Here is a 23,405-nt window from a genome sequence, read left to right as displayed (position 1 = left end):
CTAGTTAAGTTGGTGATGGTGTGGACTTGATAACAGCAGTATACTGAAGATGGTGGTGCTGGTAAGAGTATTGATTTACAACCTCTGCTTTCTTAGATTAAAAGTTCATGAAATACCATATAATTTGTGATTTAAATGTTGAGGTGATTTAAATTGTAATTCCTTGCTCTTACCAGATGCCACCATGAACCACATTTACTGTCCTGACCCCTTTTTCTTATTTTTCTTATTTTTCATTTCTTCATCTACGCTTTTTATGCAGTAGACAGCACAGACCTGAATCTGATATAGGGTTCCGTTAAATGTGCAGTTTTTAGCAGGAAAGTATTGTCACATGTTTTTTGAACTGGTAATCAGGCATTGTCATCTCCTTTGACATTGAATTTCAAGTCCTTATGACACCTTTACACACATTTATCTAACTCGGAAGGAATTCATATTATTAATGAAATGTATTGTTACCTTAAAGCTGCTCAGTATTGTTCTCATTCTCCTCAAATTTGTAGTAAGAAAATATATCTGCCAATATCTGAAGCTTATTAGTGTTGGTAGCCATTGATGTAGGTGACCACATGATTAAACTGCTTCATTGGCATATTTAAAAGAAGGTAAAATTTCTTAGATCATTGGTATATATTTTAGAGGAATTCATCTTCCTTATTAATGTTGATAATCTCTTGTGTATTGGCAGAGCGCATTCAACACACAGCTTTTGTTATTCATTTGATTTCTTTTGTTTTTATTCTCTTATTTTATTTCTTGGATGTAGCATAGCTCCCACAGTAAGGGTAACTGAGAAGGATATAATTTCAGTCTTTCAAAAGAGTCAGGCAGGATTAGATTAGGCTACCAAGTATTCAAAGCATATTACCTTGAAACATTTATGAAGGGTTTTAGAGAGTGGGTTACTTAGGCTATCATGTATTACCTCACATTATTGTTGATGCAGCTGAACTTTTTGAAGAAAAGGAGAGGCTTTGCAAAGTTTCATTTGATTTGAAGTAAATTTTTTGATTAGTCGAGGTTTACTACGTGCTTTTGGGGTAAGCACATTGATACAGTAAGATGGCAAAGGAATTTAAATCATGAGCAGTGGCCGAGAGTGGATGTCCTTGGGCTGCTGTAACCTTTCCTCTGCCCCTCTAACTTTACCACACTTGTGATGACAGCGGCTGGGTGGCTGTGGGTAAAGCATTCAGTAGTGGCTACGTTGGCCTGGGTGTGTTCTTGTGCCTCATAGCTACCAAGATCAGTCATGGCTGCCGCCGTGGCTTACGCCCTTATCTGGGTAGGTGGGAGCCTTCAGTTTGATAGCTAGTTAATTAGATCATTTTATGCCACTTGTTTTATTGGTTGGTTCATTGATAGCAATTCCAGATGTTTCAGTAATTTGCAAGTAGACTATTCAGGGCATGTATTTTGTTTTAAGCTTATGTTTAGTTTAGTTTTTTTTATATGATTTATTCAACTTTGATGATTATGTGTTCAATCTTAGTCAGCTGAAATGTGTTTTAAATTAACCCAAATTTTGCTACAATGCCTGCTGTGATTGTTTGCAAAACTAATTTGCAGCAGAGTTTGATATAAACACTTATCATGGCTTATTTCATTGTACGTTGTTTTAATTTGTGTTCTACACTTAGGGTTATATAGTAAGTAGATAGATAGATACACACACACACACACACACACACATATACAGTGGGGTATGCTTCAACAAGTGTATGTTGCTGCAAATTATGTTGTGATAAGCGTGTTGTAGTTGAAAAATTATGATTCTACAGCGAATGTGGAAGAATCGCAGCCATAGGACGCCTTGAGGCTATGTCACATCAGTGTCATGTTTTCAAATATGTTTGACATTCATAGAGATAGCCACTTCTCTGCATATATACTTTTGCCTTTTGCTAAGAAAATAGCTCTTTTTATTGTTATTGTTGAGTACAACTTTAAGCTGGAAGATGAAAAATTAGAGAAATTTGATTTTCCTATAAAAATCAGAAAAAAATCAGGCAAGAAAGTAGAAAAAAGTGTTGCAGTTCTGTGTTGAGTATGGTATGGCTCAGTCTCCAATCTGTGCCATAGGAAAAAAAATGAAATAGTTAAAAAATGCAGCAGATGCAAGTTGAATTTCTAGGTTTAAACAGTTCACAGTCATCCTTCCCTGCTTTCCCATCCCCACGGTCCTCAGATGGCTCCTGTAGACCTCCAAGCCCCTCCCCACCCCAAAATTAATGATCCCATCCTTCCTCTCCCCACACCCTGCTGTACAGGTGACAGTGCCACACCAATCAAGTTTTTTTTTTTTTTTTTTTTATTTTTTTTTTTTTTTCCCACTTTAATAGTTACTTTGTGGGTTAACCCCTTTAACATGAGGACATATATACTGCGTCCTTGCATGCCCCATACCATATCCCTGGATGCGCATACTGCGTCCTGGCTCGCTTTAGCCAGTATACAAGTTATTTTATCTCTATATTTATGCTTACATCTCAAAATTATCAATTAATTTATGTTTCTTTATGTGCACCATTTAATTCTGCATGTTTTCATATATAATACATGATGATTATGATAAATTTATGGTTGAAAACTTGTTATATTCAATAGCGACATTTGAAATTTGGCACGCACGGCGATCTCGGATATGGCACGGGGTGCTGTTTTGGCCGAGCTGTAGTGAAGGGTTAAAACTGATGTTATTAATGCGCATATGTTTTCTACTAATCTTCAATCAATTTGGAAAGCCATATGGAACAATGTAGTGATCAAAACAAAGTGTGAAAATAGTGACCATAAGGAGGGTCGAGGAGGGCAAAGCCCCCTTGTAGAAATGAGCGTGAACACTCCATTTAGATATCAGCGGTGGTGAGCCGTGGAACGATTTGGGATGCTTTGGGCTGTATCGCTACCCACAGCTGTGCAGGTTTGCAAATTTGTTCACTATTTCCTCACTTGTTTAGACCTTGATGCTGTTTCCTACAGTTTTCCAAGAGGATATGAAGTTAGTGAGTAACATGAATGACACCAGAGGAGTAGTTTTAAGGTAGAAAACAAATTAGGGGCACAGTAATGAGACCAATATTTACCATGTTGGTTGGCAACTTTAGGATGGCTGTGGGCCTTCAGCAGATTCCATAAATACATGTATTTCAATGTATGCTCTTATGAACAAATACTATAACGAACAACTCTGAAACTAAATGCATTCAGTTTTTCAGTTGAACTTACCCCACTGTTTTGTTGTACTTGTGTAACACTCAGATTTATCAAAAAAATCTTTTAGCATCAAGTTTGGAGAGTATATTTTTAATTGGTACTTTTTTTGGAGTTTTGAGTTAGTTTTTTAAGTTGAGCATATCATTGCCTCACTAGAAGTCTAACTGACCCTTAAGTAATAAGGAACAAAGCTAAAAAAAATTCCAACATAGTCCCTAGCATAAAAGTCCAAGACATGCAACAAAATAATAGGTCACTGCACCATTATTTACTAATGTTTTTATATATATATATATATATATATATATATATATATATATATATATATATATATATATATATATATATATATATATATTTTTTTTTTTTTTTTTTTTTTTTTTTCCACCTAGTTATGCAATAAAGTTTTGTCTTTGGCAGATGTATTCAACAAAATTGCACTCCTCATTATTATGAACCATCACTTGTCAGTCACACCCTTCTTCCATCTTCAGTACCCCTAAGATTATTAAGATAGATCATGACACCAGGCTTTCCTTATTACCAGTAATACATAGAGCTTTTACTGAAGGGAAGGTTGATTAAAATGCATCATTGTACTGAAAGGAATGTTACAGCCTTAGTTCCAGAGGATAAAACTTTTTATCAAACAGCTCTTCATTAATGAAAATGCAGTTCTTTGAACTTCTTTCATAAAGAAGGTTCTGAAACTGATCTAAGCAAAGCTTCTTACTTAAGACAGTCTACAGGAGATGAAACTGCAACAATCCTATTGCAGCCCAGTTTTTTAGTCTTATTTGTTGCTTCTTATTACACTTGCTCACCTCACTGTTACTTTGTTTTGGGGTTACTGCATGTGTGTGTTGTGCTTATTGTAATTTTATATTGAAATCTCTTGCCTTCATCAGTTCTCCCAATGCTTGTGATACTTGTGCATTTAGGTCATCTTTTCTGTGAATGTAACTGATCAAATTTTTATGGGTAGTACCTACTCAGATAAGTTAATGAATTATGCTAGAGGCATTGATGAGAAATATAAATTAAAGGCCTTTAAAGTTTCTTAAAGATAAAAACAGTCACATAAGTAATTCATTTTGATGATGATGTCATAAAGCTTGAATATTTTTCACTTAATGTCTTGAACTGTTTTTTAAACAATGATTATGTATTGTCAGAATGATAGTAGTTTTCTTGATTTTCATATATTAATCACTTGGTGGGTTAAGCCAGTTAGATACTTAGTTTGTTTTGAAGGGGACTGTGTTCTGTTACTTGAATGTTTGTCTTAGTCACTTAGCCTTGTTGAGATACTGACTCACATTCATGGCTGCCACAGGTGCACCGCATCTATCGTAGCACTGGGGCCAGCTTTGCCAAGGCCCAGGCTGAGTTCTCCCAAGGTGTGATGAGAAATGAGCACGTCCAGAGCGCGACAGCCAACGCAGCATCAGCAGTAATACGTAATCAGATGAACCAAGCCACCACTCCAGGCACCAATTCTACAAGTCCACGCTTCTAAGGTGCAGATATGTCTATATATATATATATATATATATATATATATATATATATATATATATATATATATATATATATTTATATATATATATATATATATATATATATATATATATATATATATATATATATATATATATATATATATATATATATATCATTCCTTCACCCTTAATTATATAACTTCTGCACACTGAATATTCTTGCCATCTAATGCTTTCACTTACCATTGTGAATAACCAGTGACATCTCAAGTAATGGACGGCTTACTCTTTTGATTTTGCGGCCCCCTTGTCATTAAGCCGCGAATTTTGGAAAATCAACGCTTTGGTGCAAAGCGCCATAACTCCTTTATTTCTGGGGCTACAGAAAAGTTTTTGGTATCAATCGATGGCAGAATGAACGGGCTATATATTTTTTATTAGCGACTGAGCTCGAAAACCGACTCGTAAGGGTAAATAATCAAATAAATTCGCAAAGAGCCTGGTCACTAATGAAAAAATATAGCCCTTTCATTTTCCCATCAATTGATATCAAAAACTATTCTGTAGCCCCAGAAATAAGGGAGTTGTGGTGATTCGCACCAAAGCGGTTGATTTTCCAAAATTCTCGGCTTAATGACAAGGCTGGGGCAAGGGTCCGTTCCATAGTATAGGGTTCATTGGAATAACAAAAGGAAAACATCAATTTTTTTTTTTTTTTCCCAGGATGAAGAAGCAGAAGAGTGAGGGGAAGCAAGGCACCTGTATAGAGGCCGAGCCTTCTCTTGCAGGATACACTCTTAAACATGAATTTTTTTTGTTTTTTGTTTTTTGTTTTTGCAGTTGGGCATTGAGTTTAGATCGAGTTTCAATTGGTAACAGTCATATGATTTCTTTAAGTTAGGAATTTTGTTATGCTCTGATGCCTTTGCCAGTGCATGGTGAGGCAGGACTGGTGAAGCATATGATAAACTGCCTTGGCACTGTAGAATTTGAGTAGTTTCCTATATATGTATACACAGCTTACTATAACGAAGGAAAGTTTTTGTGAAATATGTAGTATTTTTAAAGTGTTTTCAAATATAATGATTACTCTGTTGGACAAACTGTACAAGCAGTGGTACATTTTTGTTTTTAGTAAATAAGTTAAAAACTACAAGTCAGTTTACAATATAGCCATTTTTCATGCTTGTTTTTGCTTGCTTGCTTATGTTCATCATTTTTTATTATTGATGAATGAAAACCAAATGGGAGCTTAAGTTATTTATTTTTGTACTTTATAAAGTTTGTAACATTGATTTTTATGATGCCTGAGTCAAATTTGAATGGTATATGATAGTTTTTGAATTATTTAATTTTGTCTTTGGTAATTACTATTATAAGTAACTTGTACTATAGTTCAATGATGATGATAATAATTAAACTTTGAAAAAGATGATAAATAGATGCAAAATAAGGGATGCTGACAATGATTTAGCTGCTGTTGGCTGTGAGCAAATGAATCCAGGCTAATGTGAGTAGATATGCATGAAGTTCTAAATTCTAACCACATATTTGAGATTGTGCCATTTGATGAGCTCAGAAGGCAAGTGTTGTAATGATCTCATCTTACTTGTCATCTCATTTCCACCAGCTTGGATGACAAGGGTCTTGTACAGCTCTTTCTGCCCTCAGAGTTGCTGACTTAAGATTGGTACCCAAGTCTGATAGCAGCCAATCCTGAGACTAGAGGCCATGAGTAGCCTCCTCTGTGTCCAAATCCTTGGTATTGTTGCCTCATGATTTGCCAGGAATAGAAGAATTGTATAGGCCCTTTTGTCCTCACATATTATTCTACTTGTAAAGTTCATTAAAGGCATCTTGTGCTGTGGGTTTAACAAACTTTTGTGGTAACAAGGAGTCTGCTTTCTTTTGTGTGTGTGATTTATAGAAATGATGTAAACCAAGACTATGATATGCTGGTTTACCCATATTTCAGGGTTTAGTGTTGTGCACAGCTTAAGAGTGCAGGTCCTGCTGGCTTGGGAGCAGGCTGATTCATTATATCTTTTGTCTGATTATTGACAAATTCTTCCTACTCTTCCTTATTAATGAGTATTTGGCCTTAATGTATGTACTTAAGAGGTTGCCATCACATTGTCCCTTTGACCATACTTGTCATTACATAGGGTAAGTTAGGTAAATAATAGTTGACAGATATGATTAGGGGGAAGAAGCTAAGTAAAAGGAAGGTAATTTTTATTAGATATATTTATGATGATACAGAGATGGCAAATCAAAATTGGCAGTGTCTTGTATTTGAAATTTTATGGGGATGACAATATAGGGGAAGAAGGTTACCGATACTGTTGCAAGATCAGCTTATAACAATAATGGGTGGTTCGGTTGCTAAGGTAGTATGCAAATAATATTGATAATATTTATAACTACATTTGGAAAATATAATTTCCTGGGAAACTGAAAGAAGTTGGTGACAAAATAGTCATTGAAAATGAGTTGTATGGGAGGGTGTAGAATATTCATCTATAGTAGTACAATAGAGCATTAGAGTTTTACAATAATGCTGCTACATAAATAAGTATGGCTCCATTCCTGTTTGTGCAAATACTTCATACACTAATGTTTCCAAGATAATACGATTTGTCGTGATGTTTGTACAGAAGCACGTAAGGAACTGGGATGAAAGTTGTTTTCAAATCTGACATACTCTAAAGAATAACAAGATTAGTATAGAAGCATGTGTAGAGAAATGTGATAAAAATTATTCATACATCTGGCATACTTGTATTGATGGTTGGAACATTGAAAGAGCTAAAGAAGTGTGGGAAGTAATTAGATGGCAGTGATGAAATTGTGGAGAGGTTCCATAGAGAGTGTCTTTAGGCAGGTGTGACTCATCCAACAGCTACCTCGGTTGTTGATGCATGGGTGAGGAAGGGATACATTTCAGTGGTTAAAGAAGCAGCCAGTTATGAAGTCTAAAGGTTGCGTTATGAAAATGTTCTTTGCAGCACATAATTATCTTTTGCTCATGAGGTACATAATATCTTACTTCTGGTTACAATATATGAATTAGCATTTATTTTTATATACACATTCTCCCAAGACCACTGACATTCATAAAGTACTTAGGTTTACCTAAACCCCTACTTTACTTCACCTTTATGCATGTCAGTGTTTATGGAAGAAATTTTGTTTCTGAAAAGGAAAATGTGATATAATTTATATGACATATTGAAGTCAGTTTCTCAGCAAATTACTGTATTATGGCTAATCTGTTCTCATTACTTTGCACTTCCTCAGTTCTTTAGTTGTTAGTTCATGTATATTGCTGAAGGCATTGTTCCTTGTTCAGCAATATCTGAATCTGCACAAGGAAGGACCATCAACAGTTAAATGATTTACTCTTAAGATTTTGTTGAATGAAATTTGATAGTAAAGTTTATAAACCAAGGTTTGACTGTTAATGGATGCTTGTGTGAGCATATTAATTATTAGCAGTTTGCCATAGAAATGTACATAGTGCCAGTGTTGATTGAGATGTTTATCCAAATATATACCATGGAGAACCTGGGAATAGACTTTTGCTAATAGGAAATATAGTTTCAGTAATATTGAAATACTTGAGATACTCTTGAGTTGTTCAGTGTGGAGAGGATAAGTTTTAGAAACTGATGATACAGTTCATTTAGTTTTAAGTTTTAGCTAAAAAAAAAAATGGCCTTTCTTTGTAATAAAAAAATTTTTTTGCTTGTTGCATTACTATTCTTTAGAATCATATTGCTGCATGATGGCTGTGTAACTGTTGAAAATTAAATGCATACTCTGCATAGCTTCATAAACTGAAATCTGGGCAGATAAATGTATGTGAAGGTGATGGAAGGTGTAACGAAGTTGGTCAATCCTGTATCTTTCAGTCCAGGGTGTATTTATCCAATTCTATACAATAGTTTGGAATTTTGGATAAAATATGAATATATATAAATATGTATATTGTAAGTGTGAATATGCCTTTCATTTTCAACCACATCTGCCTCCTCTGAGGTTTCAGAAGGGAAAGTGCTGATACATTCTTTGGATTACTTTATGAACTATCATCAAGGTTGCACATGATACTAATCGGTCAAGACCATATTTTACAGCTGGCACAATAACTTGTAGTCAGCTCTTTGTGGAGTTGCAAGCACATCTCTTTGCCAGGATGGCTGTTCAATGTAAGAGGTGAAATTCTCTTGTACCATGCAGAATTATGTGGTCCAAGTCCTCCGAGTGTAATACCATTTGGGTGCAGTGGCCAGCCTTCATGCAGGACATTGGAAGCATAAGGTATCCAAAGGACTGCTCCCTGGCATCCCTGATACATCCTGGCAAACCTGACACATGTTTCAGACAGTTTTGGTGCACCAACAGTGTCAAAGTAATTTTCAATTAATAATGGTCTCTAATGGTGCCCTTTTAAAAACTATAAGGCAGCTCATGAGATAACTGCCTATAATTTATATGAGACCCTGTATGTGAATGGATGCATGGTAACATGTCGAAGTCATGAGATGATTGCCCTCCATGGCCAAGGCATCACCCAAGGAGTCTAAAAGCTTCCTTGGCACCACCCCTGACCCCAAGGTTAATAAACTAAGTAGTAGTCTATGCATTGCCCTGACCTGCCCAAGTTTTTCATTGCAGACAGGAGGCCATGGCCCAGGTATATAACAGGCAATTATGTAGGTTTGGGCTGAGCAGGACATTGCCTAATAGAGCATAAACTATCCCAGAAAGGAAGTGCTATATCATTTTCCCATAGAAGTGCTTAATTGAACTTAGTCTGTGATATGTTATGCACCTAAGGGCATAATATTTCCATACGAAAATTAGGGATCACTTAGATTTATCCCAAAATCAATCATCGACCACATAATATATCGTTGAGGGGTGGGGGACATTCCATGTACTACTATCCCTTCAAAATCGATTTTTTTTTCATCAATGACAGTGAAATTAAATTTTGGTTTCCACAGTGAGCTACCAATTCATGCTGTATAGCTGCGCGTGGCCTCGGTGCTCATCTCTGTCACAGTCTTCGTTCAGATCTATAATAGGAGCGAAAGTGGTTGTGGCATATTGTATTTTCCTTTCTCTCCCTAAGGTCCCTTTCACACGGGGCCACTTTTTAGCAGCGCTGCTCACGCGCGTCGGTCGCGCTACTAACGCGCACGTCAGTGGCGCTGCTAACGCCCGACTCTATTTTAGCAACACTGCTGGGAAGCGCTGGTAGGGCCCCTTTCAGACGGGGCCACTTAGCAGCGCTTCTCAGTAGCTCTACTAAAATAAAGTCCGACGCATATCTATGTAACAGCGCTACATTTGCGCCACGCACGCGCTGCAGCTACGTGGGAAAACTACCACATACTGAATGCCAATTAGTAGGCTATCGTGACGAGCAGCGCTACTTTATGTGGTCACCACCGGCGGCGAAGGCAACCACTCGAAAGCGTCTGCAGCTCTGCTTTTTGGGGGTTGTGGCTGCGTGTGAAAGCCTCCATTCATCTCCAGGTATATTTGCCAGCTGCAGCGCTGCTAAGTGGCCCCGTGTGAAAGAGGCCTTAAGGAGATATCGGAGACTGTGTATGGGTCCCACTATCAGAATTGCTGTAGGCTAATCGTTATAATTTCCACAAGAGAACGCTCTCCACAGTGACATATGGCCGGGAAGGTGAATGGGAGCGCGGCATGAATGACCGCTGGGCCGGGAGCGTCGGCGCCGGGACATTTAACGCAGGCGCTCTGCCGCGTTCCTGCGCTAGGAGGCTCCTTTCACAAACTTATTGACGTATCATTAATTGGCGCAATGTATAGCTGCATGTATGTTTAGACATTAATTGTAATATCCGCTATGTTATTTCAAATGCATGATTATCTTGGAGGAGGCTGCGAGGAGTGGTTATGAGAGCAAGGAAGCGGAAGTCCGTGTGAGGGCGAGGAGCGCGCGCCTGTCACCTTGCCACCTGTTGGGCCGCGCCGCCTCCACCTTACCACCACACCCCTGACAGCCTTCCACCGCCGCCCCTCGCCACCACCAACACGACCCATCACCACCACTGCTTCTTTCAAGTTTCAACACCACAAGCTAACGACAGTACAACCATCACATCGGAACTATATATAGCCTCTCATCTCCCCCATCAGCTGTCACGACCATTCCCCGCCACCACTTGCGTTCCCGAATCACCACTTTACTGTTAACAACAACAACCATTACATTGGAACTTCCTCCTCGATCCGCTCCTCCATTATCTGCCACGACCATTCCCCGCCACCACATGGGTTCCTGAGAATCACCATCTATACTCCTAACAACAACTACAACAACAACAACAACCATTACATTGGAATTAGCATCTCATTAAATTTTCCCCCATCATCTGTCACGACCATTCCATCCTTCTCTCCCTATAATTCCTCCTTGCTTATCAATCCTTCCCTTTCCTCTCTCCCATATCCCTCCTTTCCTCCTCTTCTTACATCTTATTTACCCCTCCTCCTCCTTCTCTCCCTTCCCGCCTTGCTTTCCTCCTCCTCTTCCATCTTCCAGACACACAATCACCACTTTACTGCTAACCACTGACTGGCCAAGCATACCGTGGTTGTCCCCGCCTCGCCGCTGCTCCCCAGTCACTCCTCAGCCAGCCATCATGACGGACACACAGCCCAGCGCGGAGACCAAAACCGAGGCCCCTGCGGAGACCAAGGCGGTGCAGGAGGTCGGGCAGGATGCAGGCAAGGCAGGAGAAGCAGAGCCACCGAAGGAGATGAGGGCGGTGATCCTGAATGGCTTCGGTGGGCTGAAATCCGTGAAGATTGTGCGTCGCCCCGAGCCCGCCCTGGCTGACGGGGAGGTGCTCATCCGTGTCCAGCTGTGGTGAGTCCCGCGGCCCCTAGTGTCTGTCTGTCTGCTCCCCACGCCACGCCCCTCTTCCTATCATAACCCACTTCCCCAATTTATCCTTTACAATTTCAGAATCGACTGCGGCCCCTTAATTGTGTCTGTCTGTCTGTCCCCCACACCACGCCCCCCGTCATATCATAACCCACTTGACGCCTTAACTCTCATTATTATAACATATGACATCCCTGCCAGCCCTCGTCTCTGTCTGCCCCCCACACCACGCCTCTCTTATCATGACCCATCTGACGCCTTCACATTCACTATTATAACGTATGACATCCTTGCCAGTCTGTGTGGTGGGACTGCCCGCCCCCCGCACCACGCCCCCCGGCCTTATCAGTCCTAGTTGACGCCTGTACACTCACTATTATGAAGTATGACATCCTGTGCAGTGTCGTCAGTTTGACCTCCGGTGTGCTCAGTTTATTGCTGGTTGCAGCTGTCGCCTGTATTTGTGTATAGTGCAGATGGTCGGCCTGTCATAATTATGGGTTTACAGGGTGGTTTAGTTGGTCATGGCTATGCTTGCCTGTGTCGGCGCTGTTGTCTTGTCATAAAGGAGCTTTTACAGTGAGAGGCCGCGCGTTGGTAACTTGGGAGCTGTCAAAGTTTCCATGTTTGCTTTATTTATCCCTGGTCTTAACTTGGCATTTTACTGTTGAATGTCATTTTCTACATTTTTATTCCATGACTTGCCCTCTGTTTTTTTTTAGGTGATTCAGCTTCTTAATAGAAAATGTTCCATCATGGAAGTTACAAAGATTCCTACATAATTAGTCATATTTCAAATAATTATAAAAAATGATGCCATAGAATAGTCACTTTTTCTCATTAAAGCAAAGGAGACAGATCCATTAGGTGGAATAGATTATAGCTATTGATTGGAGTGATGAAATAAATGTGGAGTCCCTCCCCACCAACAATAATTTTCCCAAAAAACTACAATGAACTTGAATGAAGATTTTTTTTTCAAATAGTTTTAAATCTCTTGGGGCACACATTCCCAAGAGGTGTGAAAAGTGAAGAAATCCAAAAGCCATTTCATTAGGGGTACCATGCCAGGGCCTTGGTGGGTGTGGTTGTTACCCAGATTTGTCAATTTTAAGCTTGATCCAGAACAACTCTCCACAATATTTCTCTCTTGCTGCTTGGAGATCTTGTTTAGTATGGCCATGTCTCCAATGACTCTGTCTTCAACATTAGTCACAAGAACCACCCAGTTACCCTCTGAAGATTATTATTGATAAAGTTTTGCACACCAAAATTTATTTTCCTTGCTGCAGGTTGAAGCAGCCTGAGGCTCAACCTTCTGTGAGCTTTGTTGTGATTTTGCTGCATTACATGTTCCTTGTGTCTGACTCATTTCAGGAACTCTCTAGAACTTGAAATTCTAATTTATTGATGTTACCATAATACCCCAACAGTGGTGTGAGCTTCCAGGATGTGATGGTGCGCCAGGGTGTAACAGAGGCTCCTCCAAAGACCCCATTCATCCTGGGCTTTGAATGTGCTGGAGTTGTGGCTGCTGTGGCTGATGATGTGGAGAATTTCAAGGTAAAGCCCAATCCTACCAGATCTTCATTTGGGTACAATAGATCTACAATGAGAATATAGAAATGCTTAATGTGTACTCACCGTTATGCATACGTACATTATGTTCATGTTCTAATCTTTCTTTTAACATTAAAGTTATATCAGGGCTGAATACTGAAATTATAAACATTGAAGGCACAGTTAACTAATCACTGAACAAAAGAGGATATGCTAGTACGTGTATGACAATCTGAATCCTTTATAAATATCAATTGAACTTGTGTGTGGCAGGTTGGGGACCGAGTGGTGGCCCTCCCAGACCACCGTGCCTGGGCTGAGCTGGTGCCGGTGCCTTCCAAGTATGTTTACCAGGTGCCCGAGCCCATGCCCCTTCAGGTAAGACTGTGGATTGGTTACAGACCATTTTGACTTGTCACTGAATACCTCATTACCACCAGTAAGATAGATTTATAGGATTGAAAATATTTTGAATAGGGAAAGGTGGGAAGGGGGATGTTTTTGTTGTTGGGAATGGTATTACATCCTGCCTTCATTCCTTTGACATATTTATTTTTTAGCTAGTTGATGGCCCTATTGCCTTTAAATTTGCTGATATAGTTATATATTATTTGGAATAATTTTCTTGAAATCATTTCTTCTTGTGTGGTGGGTATGTTGTACAGGAGGCAGCTGCAGTCACCTTGAGCTACACAGTGGCCTACCTGTTGGTGCATGACCTGGCCAACATCATGCCGGGTCACACTGTTCTGCTGCACTCGGCTGGAGGGGCCGTGGTGAGCCAGGCTTTGTTGCCATACCTTGTGTATTTACCTATTTGTAGTTTACAGGCCTGAGCTGAAGCTCGAAAAGTCCTGCCTCCCAATCTATATTTGTCCAACTTTTCCTTCATTATATGGACACTACCCACTTCTACAGCGTCTTTGTTTAGTCCATTCCATGTATCCACACTCCTGCATGAAAAACTGCATCTTTATGTCCTTCAAACAAGTCCCCTTTCATCTCAATTAAATCCTTTCTATTCAACACGTCCATTCCACTTGTATTCCTATACAACATTATCAGGTCTCCCTTTCTTCTTTCTTAGTGTTGGTAGGCCCAGTTCCTCCAATCTAGTCCCCTATGACAGATTTGATAGTTCTAGTACCATCTTAGTTGCAATTCTTTGAATCCTTCGAGTTTCCTTATATCCTTTTTCCTGTGTGGTGACCAAACAACTGCTGCATACTCTAACTTTGGTCTAATCTATGTTATTATTATTTTCTTCATGTCCCCCATCTAAGTAGTGAAATGCCACTCTAATATTTTGCACCAAACTATATGTCTCTCCAATTATCTTATTCTGCCTCATGAAACTGGCAGACATTCAAGATAAATCAATGAATTAGATATTAATCACATTAATGTTCATACTATGCCAGGATTTCTGAGCACAGTTTATCTATTTATATGCTGTGTAAGGTGTTCCAGTTGACTGATGATGAATGATTACTACTTAGCCAGTTATTTTAGTAAAAACATCTTAATAGTAAACAGCAGTCTGGGGTGGCCCAGAGTGAAGATTTTAATAGGGATATAAGGTTTGATTAAACCAGCTGTTAGGGAACCTAATGTCAATTGGTGTTCTTCCATACTTCTGTAGGGTCAAGCTGTGTGTGCCCTGCTGCAAGACATTAAAGGGGTGACAGTGGTGGGCATTGCTTCCAAGAACAAACATGAAGACATCAAGGCCTCGGTCACTCACCTCATTGACCGGGCCGGTGATATCCATGCAGAGGTCAGGAAGTAAGTAAATCTCTTGTCTTTTGTTATTTTCAGATTTAATTAAATACTTTAGAGCATTTTAAGTTAGCAGAACAACATTTAGTGGAAGTTAATTGGTCCACTGACAGTTTACAATGTTACCAGAAACTCTACTAACAAATAAATTTTAAAAATATATTGATGAAGACGTAAAATTCAGTGCAGTGCGTATAGCCGTATACAGTACAGTCGTCAATTTTCAGAGTGTGCCCAGATGGGGTGGATGTAGTGCTGGACTCTCAAGGTGGGGAGGAGTGCAACCGGGGCTACACACTTCTCAAGCCTCTTGGCCGCTATATTCTCTTTGGTATGTTGACGTGGATGGGAGCAGCAGGTGTAGGGGGTTCAATGCACAGAAATATTAAGTTTTGTCTGATTCTTATTGTACTGATAATCCATGACTTTCTTTCAACATTTTCTTACATTGCAGGATCGTCCAGCATTGTAACTGGAGAGACAAAGAGCATCCTGAGTGTTGTCAAGTCGGTAAGTTTAATATTTGCTTCAATGGAAAGTTAGGTGATTGTAGAAAATAAGTGGACAGAATGGGTTTATTAAAACTAGTGTGTAAAATATTAATTTTGGGTAAGTTTAAGTAATAAACTTGAGTAACTTTATAGTATGTATTTACATTTATTAAAAATAGTGTAATAAATTGTTTGAAAAAATCAATTAACTTTACAGTATGTTCAAATTCAGTCCTTTGGTAAAATTCATTTGTCAGATTTAGTAAACCTCATAAGTTGTTCTACTCAGCATCAGCCATTATGAGTTTACTACAGGACTGAAAATCCTTTATTAATCTTTTACTAATGCATTCCACCATACTCAGCCAACATTCTTATTCAATCTGTCCACCTGGTTCTCTGCCCTGACTTCTACAACTTATGGGTTACCACTCTTACCCTGGTTGTCCATGTATTTTCTCAATCATTCTTTGTAAGTTTTCCTCACTTAGAAAAAAACATTATCTGCAAATCTAAGGTTGTTAAGGTATCCACCCTCCGTCTTGATTCATGTTATCCCAGTAATCTCCTAAATAATATGAAAATCTTAGTCTTTGGTGCAGCTTATTAGTCTTAGAATTGAGGTTAAGCAGTGGTATGTGATAGTAACACATGTATAGGAAAAAATATAACTAATTCATTGTGCTAGCCCCTTAGACACCTTAGCCTGGAAGTAGACTAAATATGGCTCTTCGCAGTGGTGGCAGGTGGACAAGGTGTCTCCCCTGCGGCTCTACGAGGACAACCGGGGCATCATTGGCTTCAACCTGCGCCGCCTCCTTCACCATCAGGTGCGGCTGCTTATTGGCTGGGTGTGCAAATGTGACAATTACTGTTTTCTATAATAATTTAAGCACTTAATTTTGTTATAATAATTTAAACTGGGGTTGGTTCTTTCATCAGTCTGGTGGCCATGAGAAGGTGAGGAAGGTGGTGGACATGGTGTACAAGCTGTGGCAGAGTGGGGTTGCCAAGGCCCACATTGATTCCACTTACGCCCTCGAAGATGTGAGTATATGTGCAGCAGTATTTCACTAATGAGAAAACTATCCACAGAGTTAGGATTGACATTCAATTTACAATCTGTAGTGACAGTTCATTGTTTACTTTTATCCTCTGCTTAATATCCATGATTTCTCACATTCCCTGCTGGGTAAAATTCCATTTCACAATTTTTTTTCATGAGACAAATTATATGGAAATTTACAAGGGTTAATCTATTCTATAGCAAATACTGAACACATTTAATGAACTCCATTTTACAATGTATTCCTTTACTAAAATTAATCTAAGTAAGCAATACATCACTTAGGTGACAGATGCCATGACGAAGATGCATGACAGGAAGAATGTTGGCAAGCTTTTGCTGGATCTCTCCATGGACCCCCGCCCCAGGCCCACCACCCCGGCCAAGACGAAAAAGGAAGAGAAAAAGGACGACAAGGAAAATGCTGAGAAAGATTCGAAAGATTCAAAAGATTCAAAAGAAAATGGAAAAAATGAAAAAGAGGAGGAGGCCAAAGCTGATGCTAAAAAGTAAAGCTTTACGAAAATGAAGGTATGAAAAGGCATTGCTTTAAGGTTTGAAATTCATCAGTAGATAAAATCAAGCCAAACAGGCAGAAATTCTGCAAAATTGCAACAATACTTTACTGAAATAGCTTTTAAGAAATACCTGGCAGTACATGCATTTCTGTTATGCAGGTGTTATGCAAAGAATGACATTGAGGTAGAAACAAGTAAAAGTAAAATACTGAATATTTCTAAACACAGTAATGAAAGATGTTGAGGGCTTTTGGATTAAGTAACTATATAATTGAAAGTGAGCTTAAGGATGCTTGGCAGTGTGTAATCTGTTCTCACTCCATATCACCCACAAGGCATGGTCCAGTGTGGTCCTACATATCCACACATTACGCTTATAGTCTTTACTCATTACGCTGCTACTACAATGGGTTGTTAATCTTAAGGTTGCTTTGGGAGACCAAGGGTTAGAATATAAAGAGTTGATGATTTGAATCTTGCTTTCTTGATAACTTGCAAGGCATTGGGGTCCAAGATGTGCAGATTATATCCTTAGGTGGAGGACTGTGTGGAGAAAACTTTATCCCATTCCATGTTTGTCTGCAGAGTATACTGCATAATTGTGTGTTTGTGGCTGGTCTTTCCAATACTTGTTTGTAGACTTTGCCTTGCCGACACTTACCTTCACAAGAGGTAGGCAACAGTAGTGGCAGTTTGGCAGTCTGTGTTCAGATAGTGACAAGTTCATATATACACTGAGGATTAGCACCTTAGGAACTATGGAGTCTTGTTAGTATCGATGAGAAATTCTTGCTAAATGTGATTTTTCCAATGTTCATGAACTTTGTTAAGGTGTTTGCCTCAGATACAAGTGTGTAAGAAATGAAAAGTGTGAAACTATCAAAACAAAAACAAAAAAAATTTATGGCTTGGTGCAAGTATCTAGTTTTGAGCATTGTTGTTTGTAATGAAGCAGTTACCTAGGAGGTGCTTAACGCATAAATGTGTGTAGGTTGTCTGTGTTGACCTAGAAGACTTGTGTGTGTAGTGATTGTGGTGGATGTGGTAAGGATTGGTGCTGGTGGGCAGGTTCTCTTGATGGTGCAAGAGATTCTGTTTGCCAGTGGATGTCAACACTTAGGTGAAAATTAGAGTATTGATTATTTGATTATTTTCTTTAAGGTAGCCTCAGTGATCCAACAAGTGTGGTGGCTGACCTGTGATAATTTCAGAGTTTAAAGACCTTCATAGCTTTAAATAGATTATATTCTGAGATCATGGATATTGAAACTGAAGAATATTTTATGGTCATAGTTCTATTTTGATATGATAATCCTGTAAGGAGTTTCCCTTAGATAACTCTACTAACATTTTTCTATACATAAATTAATGACACTAATCAGTCAAACGTAGTAATACAGTAGCATTTATACCAAAGATCTGACCTGGGGCCATGGCTGTAGTTTGGAGAATTTGAATCGTGAACAGAACCATTGCAACCTTGTCCCAAAGTGCATTTGCTGATACCACCAAATAGTATTATTCTTAATGTCCTGGATGGGACTCTGAGGATTTCACTAAGAGTCCCAGCAGAAATATGTACGTAGATAAGCTAAAGTAAGCCTTCAATATTAAAAGTTTTAAACTGATCAATTAGATTATATTTTCTTGTGAGTAGAGGTCAGGCGGTCGCAGCAGTCTGTAGAAAAATCTTCCTGCATCAGCACAGGATGACAGACTACAAATTAACACCAAGAAATTATAACAAACGGGAGGCTAGAGCGCACACACAATATGTGACGTGTCAGTGTCTTGAGCAAAACTAGAAAAGCTGAATACTACTCCTCATGGGCTACTGCCACACTACTGAGTTTGAGGAACAAGTCTGTGCCTGGCATCATGGCTTGGCAGAAATGTTGTTGGTTTGGTTGTTGCCACATGTCATTTCTTTTAGGACATGGGTTGCATTATGCAGCAAATGTTCTAAACTTCTTTGGTTTGTATCTAAAATTTATCGTTTAAAGGATTCGGTGCATGTTGTTTTTATCCGAAGTCTGCCAGAACGTGCTGCATTAGAGAACAGTGAAGCTTCCATCCCAGTACGTGCCTCCCAGCCCTTGCTGCTGTTCTTGTCCAAACACATTCCTGGTAATACTTTGTACTCCTTACTGCACCATGGAATGCAAAGCTCTTCATTTTCTCCGTTACCACTTGATTTATTTGTATGTTATCGATCATGGAAGATTTAATTAGTTTATTACTTGCTACTGAGACAGTAGTGAAATGTTACTTATAAACTATTAAGTGTTCTGTAATCCCTGCTGTGCTTGTCTTCATACTGTGCTGCCAATAAAGGTAATACAAGAGATTTTTGTTAAAGATGCCCTCAGTTAGTACTGTTATACAGCTTGCAGACACCAGAACTTGGTTAAGGGGATCAGAACCAAGTTAGAGCAATCTCCAGTGGAACTTAAACCCACATTCCTGGCTGGAACTTTGACTTATACATATAAGTTACATGTATGAAAACTTTCATTATAAAGAAATACTGTTGCAGTAATAACAAGTCATCTACTCTTCTAGGATATCACTTATCTGAGATTGTTGAATCCTACATTCCTTATTCTTATGAGCAAGGAATACATGGACAGAACAGGGGAAGTTAAACATGTGTATAAACAATACTTTAATTCTTCACATAATGTACAGAGACTGAAGTGAGTGGAAACTGATCTTAGTCACATGTTAACCTCTTAGTGGTCTTTCTTGGCAAACTTTGCAACGTTCTCCGGTGAGCAAGCTGTAGGGAAAAAATATTTTTTACTTTCAGAAACAATTAGAGGTAGCTACTGCTGTAAAATCAACTGCTTATAAGATCCACAACTTTCCCTACCCAAAATGCATACTATGATATTCCCTATTATCAGTAATATGATCTGTCTTTCCACAGACTCTGATATTGCTAATAGTGTCTATTGGCATTAGACGAGCACATGGCATCCCTTCTTGAGAACTAGTGCCTAAAGACATCTCTCCATTAAACCCCATTATAATGATGTATACGATTCATCTCATTAAGATAATATTTTAGGAATATAACCCAATCCTATACTGAGCAATGCCTGTAGAGAGATTGGAATCAAATAAGTATAGTAAACAGAATGATCTTTGCAGCAAAGGCACATCAAGGCATGTTGGTGTAACTTACCCATCTTCTGGATCCAGGAGAACACAGGAATGCTCAGTCCAACCCCAAAGATGTAGTACTTTACGACCCACACATTCTTAACGTAATGCTGCAGGGGGAACTGCGCAAGCTTGGCAGAGAAGGTGTACGGGTACTTCATCATTCGTCCGCTCATCTTGGGGGTTAGGCGAGTCACCAGCTGTTCTAACGGATTGGAGCTGCAAGGAAAGAAAAGCCTAAGAACTCTGCCATTGGACTTTGTCACTTTAGGGGCATGAGCCCACATAAAGGGAAGGCTCTTACATTTTGTGCTGTTGAACTTCCATTAGGTGCCATCGATTGTAATTCACAAGTCAAAAATTCTTCAGCAACAGCATTACATCCAATAACTTTAAAGTTTAATTCAAAACATTAAGGATTAGCATGTGGTACGGCAACTCTCTGGCTTCAATTCAGAAGTCACCGTAGTTATTTGACCGGTGTCAGGAAACAGAATGAATGGTTGTGTAACAGTAGGTGCTCATTCACTTTCACCCACTGCAACTTTTTAACCATAAAATGTGCTTCAGAATATCACTCAAAAGATTCCAAGCGCAGATTGACAGCTAAGTAGTGCAGTTTTGGTTTGAAACGTGAAAAATGATGATTAAATAGTGAAAACTAAAGAATTGCAACCAAGAAATTAAAATAGTGCTTGACGAAGCTTACTAAGATGGAAGGCATCATTGATTTTGGAAAGTTGATAGGGTTTGATATTGATGTTATAAAGGATATATAAAAAGCCACAAGATGATAAACTCTTCAACACAAGCAGGGGAAGTAATGGAACACAGACAACACTGAGAGAAGGCTCCACATCAACCCTTCCTCCCACCTCTTGGCACCACTGTTGTCCGCCATGGTCCTGGCAGCGTGGAACAGACAAAACCCATCATCATTACTACACCGCCAGCCACTCGCCATAACACCCTTACCTGGCATCACGTACATGCCGCCACTTCACAATATCAAAATTTCCAAGAGAAAGTCCACAACTATTTGCTTGAAAATTTAACCTTGAATATAGAAGTTAGTAGGATTCTTTTTTATCTGAACATTTGCAATGATAAAAAAAGCTGGCAACCTACAGGGTATAGTGATGTTTCCTTGCCTATTACCCCTAGCGATTGCTCACCCAGTGATTACTAAGAGGCAGGGGCGCTAGTTGCTCATGGAGGGGTGCCTGTTCTCTTAAGGTTTTCAATACCTATGTTGGTCACAGTTATTTTTAAGAGTTAATGCCAGTACTATTAATGACCCCTTCAGGTAGTTAGTTTATGCCAGGGTTCACAACTCAAGGAGAAAACTTTTCTCTGTGACAGCATAAATAAAACTACTAATGGAAATGCCCAAATCCTAAAGCCTTGCGCAATGAAGTTGGTGCCGATATATTTAAGAATGAAGTTGGGTGCCGATATATTTAAGAATGAAGTTGGTGTATATATTTAAGAATGAAGTTGGGTGCCGATATATTTAAGAATGAAGTTGGTGCCGATATATTTAAGAATGAAGTTGGATATATTTAAGAATGCCGATATATTTAAGAATGAAGTTGGTGCGATATATTTAAGAATGAAGTTGGTTACGATATAATTAAGAATGAAGTTGGGTGCCGATATATTTAAGAATGAAGTTGGGTGCCGATATATTTAAGAATGAAGTTGGGTGCCGATATATTTAAGAATGGTATTTAAGAATGAAGTTGGGTGCCGATATATTTAAGAATGACGGGTGCCGATATATTTAAGAATTAACCCTGAATCATAACCAAATATATTAAGTAATTGACCTCTCTTTTGGCTACTCTTTACTGTTATCTATTATGTGAGCAGCGAGTAGCGGGCTTTTTTATGTCCTTTGATGCAAAAAATAAATAAATAAATAAATGGCGTGTTTATATAAAAGACCGATACATTTAATACCAGCCAGTCAGCTGATCATCCACCTCCTCTGTTAATACCCCTGCCCTGCCCACCAGTCTCCTCCCATGAACAACAGAGATAAAGGGAAGGAAAATAAGGGGAATAAAGGGAGTAAGGGAAATAGAGGAGAAATAAATGGCACCGTCAGCTGATCGTCTGCTCAACACCTCCCTGTTAATAACCTTCCTCACCCCGCTAAGCCCTGCCCCGCCGACTATTCTCCCCCCGTGAATACTAAAGTCCCCGTGGTGTATTTACTGTTAGTCGTGGGTGATAGTAACAGTAAATCGGCCGTAAAGTACCTGGGCTGGCTGTCTTCTCCGGCTGCTGGCTAGTTCGTCGGGAGGCCGGTAGAGGGATGGGCGAGCACCTTTGTAATTTTAATTCGTTGAAAATTACAGAAATTCACAGGATGTTTTGATTATAGATTTCAAGAACTGTATTTTTTTTATTGATATATAGTTTATGGACACATACCTCTAATATTGTCATGCGGATACTTCGATGTTTATATCAAACGTCTTATTAGTCCAATACGAGATAAAATTTCATTTATTAATAATAAACAAGTGATTTTAAGAAATTAAATATTATCTGTGTGCATTGGTTATGTGTTTGTGTGTGTGTGTGTGTGAGGCATTGCAAAGGTGTGTGCCCCAGTGTGGCCACCAAAACATTGCCGAGTTGGCAGGAGGCTGTTTGTTTGTTTGTTTGTTTGTTCGTCGCGGCGGCCTGGGAGTGTCAGCGGGCCGAGGCTGTGTTCGCCGTGACCGAGGAGCGCCGCGCCCCTGGGACGGCCCTGCCATGTAGTGGAGGCCGAGGCTGTCAAAGTATCGGACACAACGATGTCTTGGTTCGGCGTGAGCCTCAACGACATCAAGGGCCAGCTGACCTCCTTCACCAGCGAGGTGCTCTCGAGGGCCTGGAGGGCGTGGAAGGTGACTGCTGGGGCGCGCACTCTGCCGGGCAGGGGGAGGGCTTGGGTCTGCCCGCCTCGGGATAAACTGGTATACTCGTGACCAGTACCTGGTTCCCTAGCCAGGCCTGGGTGCTGCAGGTGTTGGGGGCGGGGCGGGGACCACCGGGAAGGTTGGCAGAAACACGACGTTAGGGAGTCCAGGAAGGCCGAGTCTCACCATAGCGAGTTACAACTATATGTTCACCTGTCCTTTAGGAACCTTAAGGGGAATGTTCTCCACAGGGGAGAGTGTG

General features: G+C 39.5%; 3 protein-coding genes across 7 annotated transcripts in view; all 3 read left to right on the top strand.

The window, feature by feature from the left end:
- The window catches only part of LOC126984198 (secretory carrier-associated membrane protein 1-like), a 76,729-nt gene that overhangs the window by 13,054 nt on the left and 40,270 nt on the right, over positions 1–23,405 (top strand). Inside the window, exons 9-10 of one of the 4 annotated variants that reach the window (XM_050837704.1) lie at positions 4,556–4,739; positions 6,393–7,340. In XM_050837704.1, coding sequence (XP_050693661.1) covers positions 4,556–4,738 — 183 coding nt within the window. In that variant the 3' untranslated portion in view covers position 4,739; positions 6,393–7,340. Of the gene's footprint in view, positions 1–1,169; positions 1,289–4,555; positions 4,740–5,444; positions 7,341–23,405 lie in introns of those variants that run through there. The other 3 variants (XM_050837703.1, XM_050837705.1, XM_050837702.1) reach the window with 3 other exon arrangements.
- Positions 11,345–19,411, top strand: LOC126984196 (synaptic vesicle membrane protein VAT-1 homolog-like). The gene is made up of 10 exons (XM_050837698.1): positions 11,345–11,634; positions 13,086–13,215; positions 13,486–13,590; positions 13,878–13,988; positions 14,855–14,997; positions 15,219–15,322; positions 15,446–15,501; positions 16,220–16,312; positions 16,425–16,529; positions 16,834–19,411. Exons 1-10 carry the CDS (start codon positions 11,408–11,410, stop codon positions 17,059–17,061), a joined length of 1,302 nt encoding a protein of 433 aa, XP_050693655.1. The 5' UTR covers positions 11,345–11,407; the 3' UTR covers positions 17,062–19,411.
- Positions 22,842–23,405, top strand: part of LOC126984194 (thyroid receptor-interacting protein 11-like) — a 165,845-nt gene continuing 165,281 nt past the window's right edge. For both annotated transcript variants that reach the window (XM_050837691.1, XM_050837692.1), the window contains exon 1: positions 22,842–23,101. In XM_050837691.1, coding sequence (XP_050693648.1) covers positions 23,039–23,101 — 63 coding nt within the window. In that variant the 5' untranslated portion in view covers positions 22,842–23,038. The remainder of the gene's footprint in view (positions 23,102–23,405) is intronic.

The sequence above is a fragment of the Eriocheir sinensis genome, chromosome 56 (assembly GCF_024679095.1).
Source record: "Eriocheir sinensis breed Jianghai 21 chromosome 56, ASM2467909v1, whole genome shotgun sequence".
Taxonomy (NCBI): Eukaryota; Metazoa; Arthropoda; class Malacostraca; order Decapoda; family Varunidae; genus Eriocheir; species Eriocheir sinensis.
This window is presented reverse-complemented; position numbering and strand designations above follow the sequence as displayed.

What these genes read in the sequence shown, in the direction of transcription:
- LOC126984196 (XM_050837698.1), top strand. Translation starts at nt 11,408, where the DNA reads ATGACGGACACACAGCCCAGCGCGGAGACCAAAACCGAGGCCCCTGCG. An exon ending in CTCATCCGTGTCCAGCTGTG is followed by an intron (nt 11,635 to 13,085) that starts GTGAGTCCCGCG and finishes ATACCCCAACAG; the next exon opens with TGGTGTGAGCTTCCAGGATG. An exon ending in ATGATGTGGAGAATTTCAAG is followed by an intron (nt 13,216 to 13,485) that starts GTAAAGCCCAAT and finishes TGTGTGTGGCAG; the next exon opens with GTTGGGGACCGAGTGGTGGC.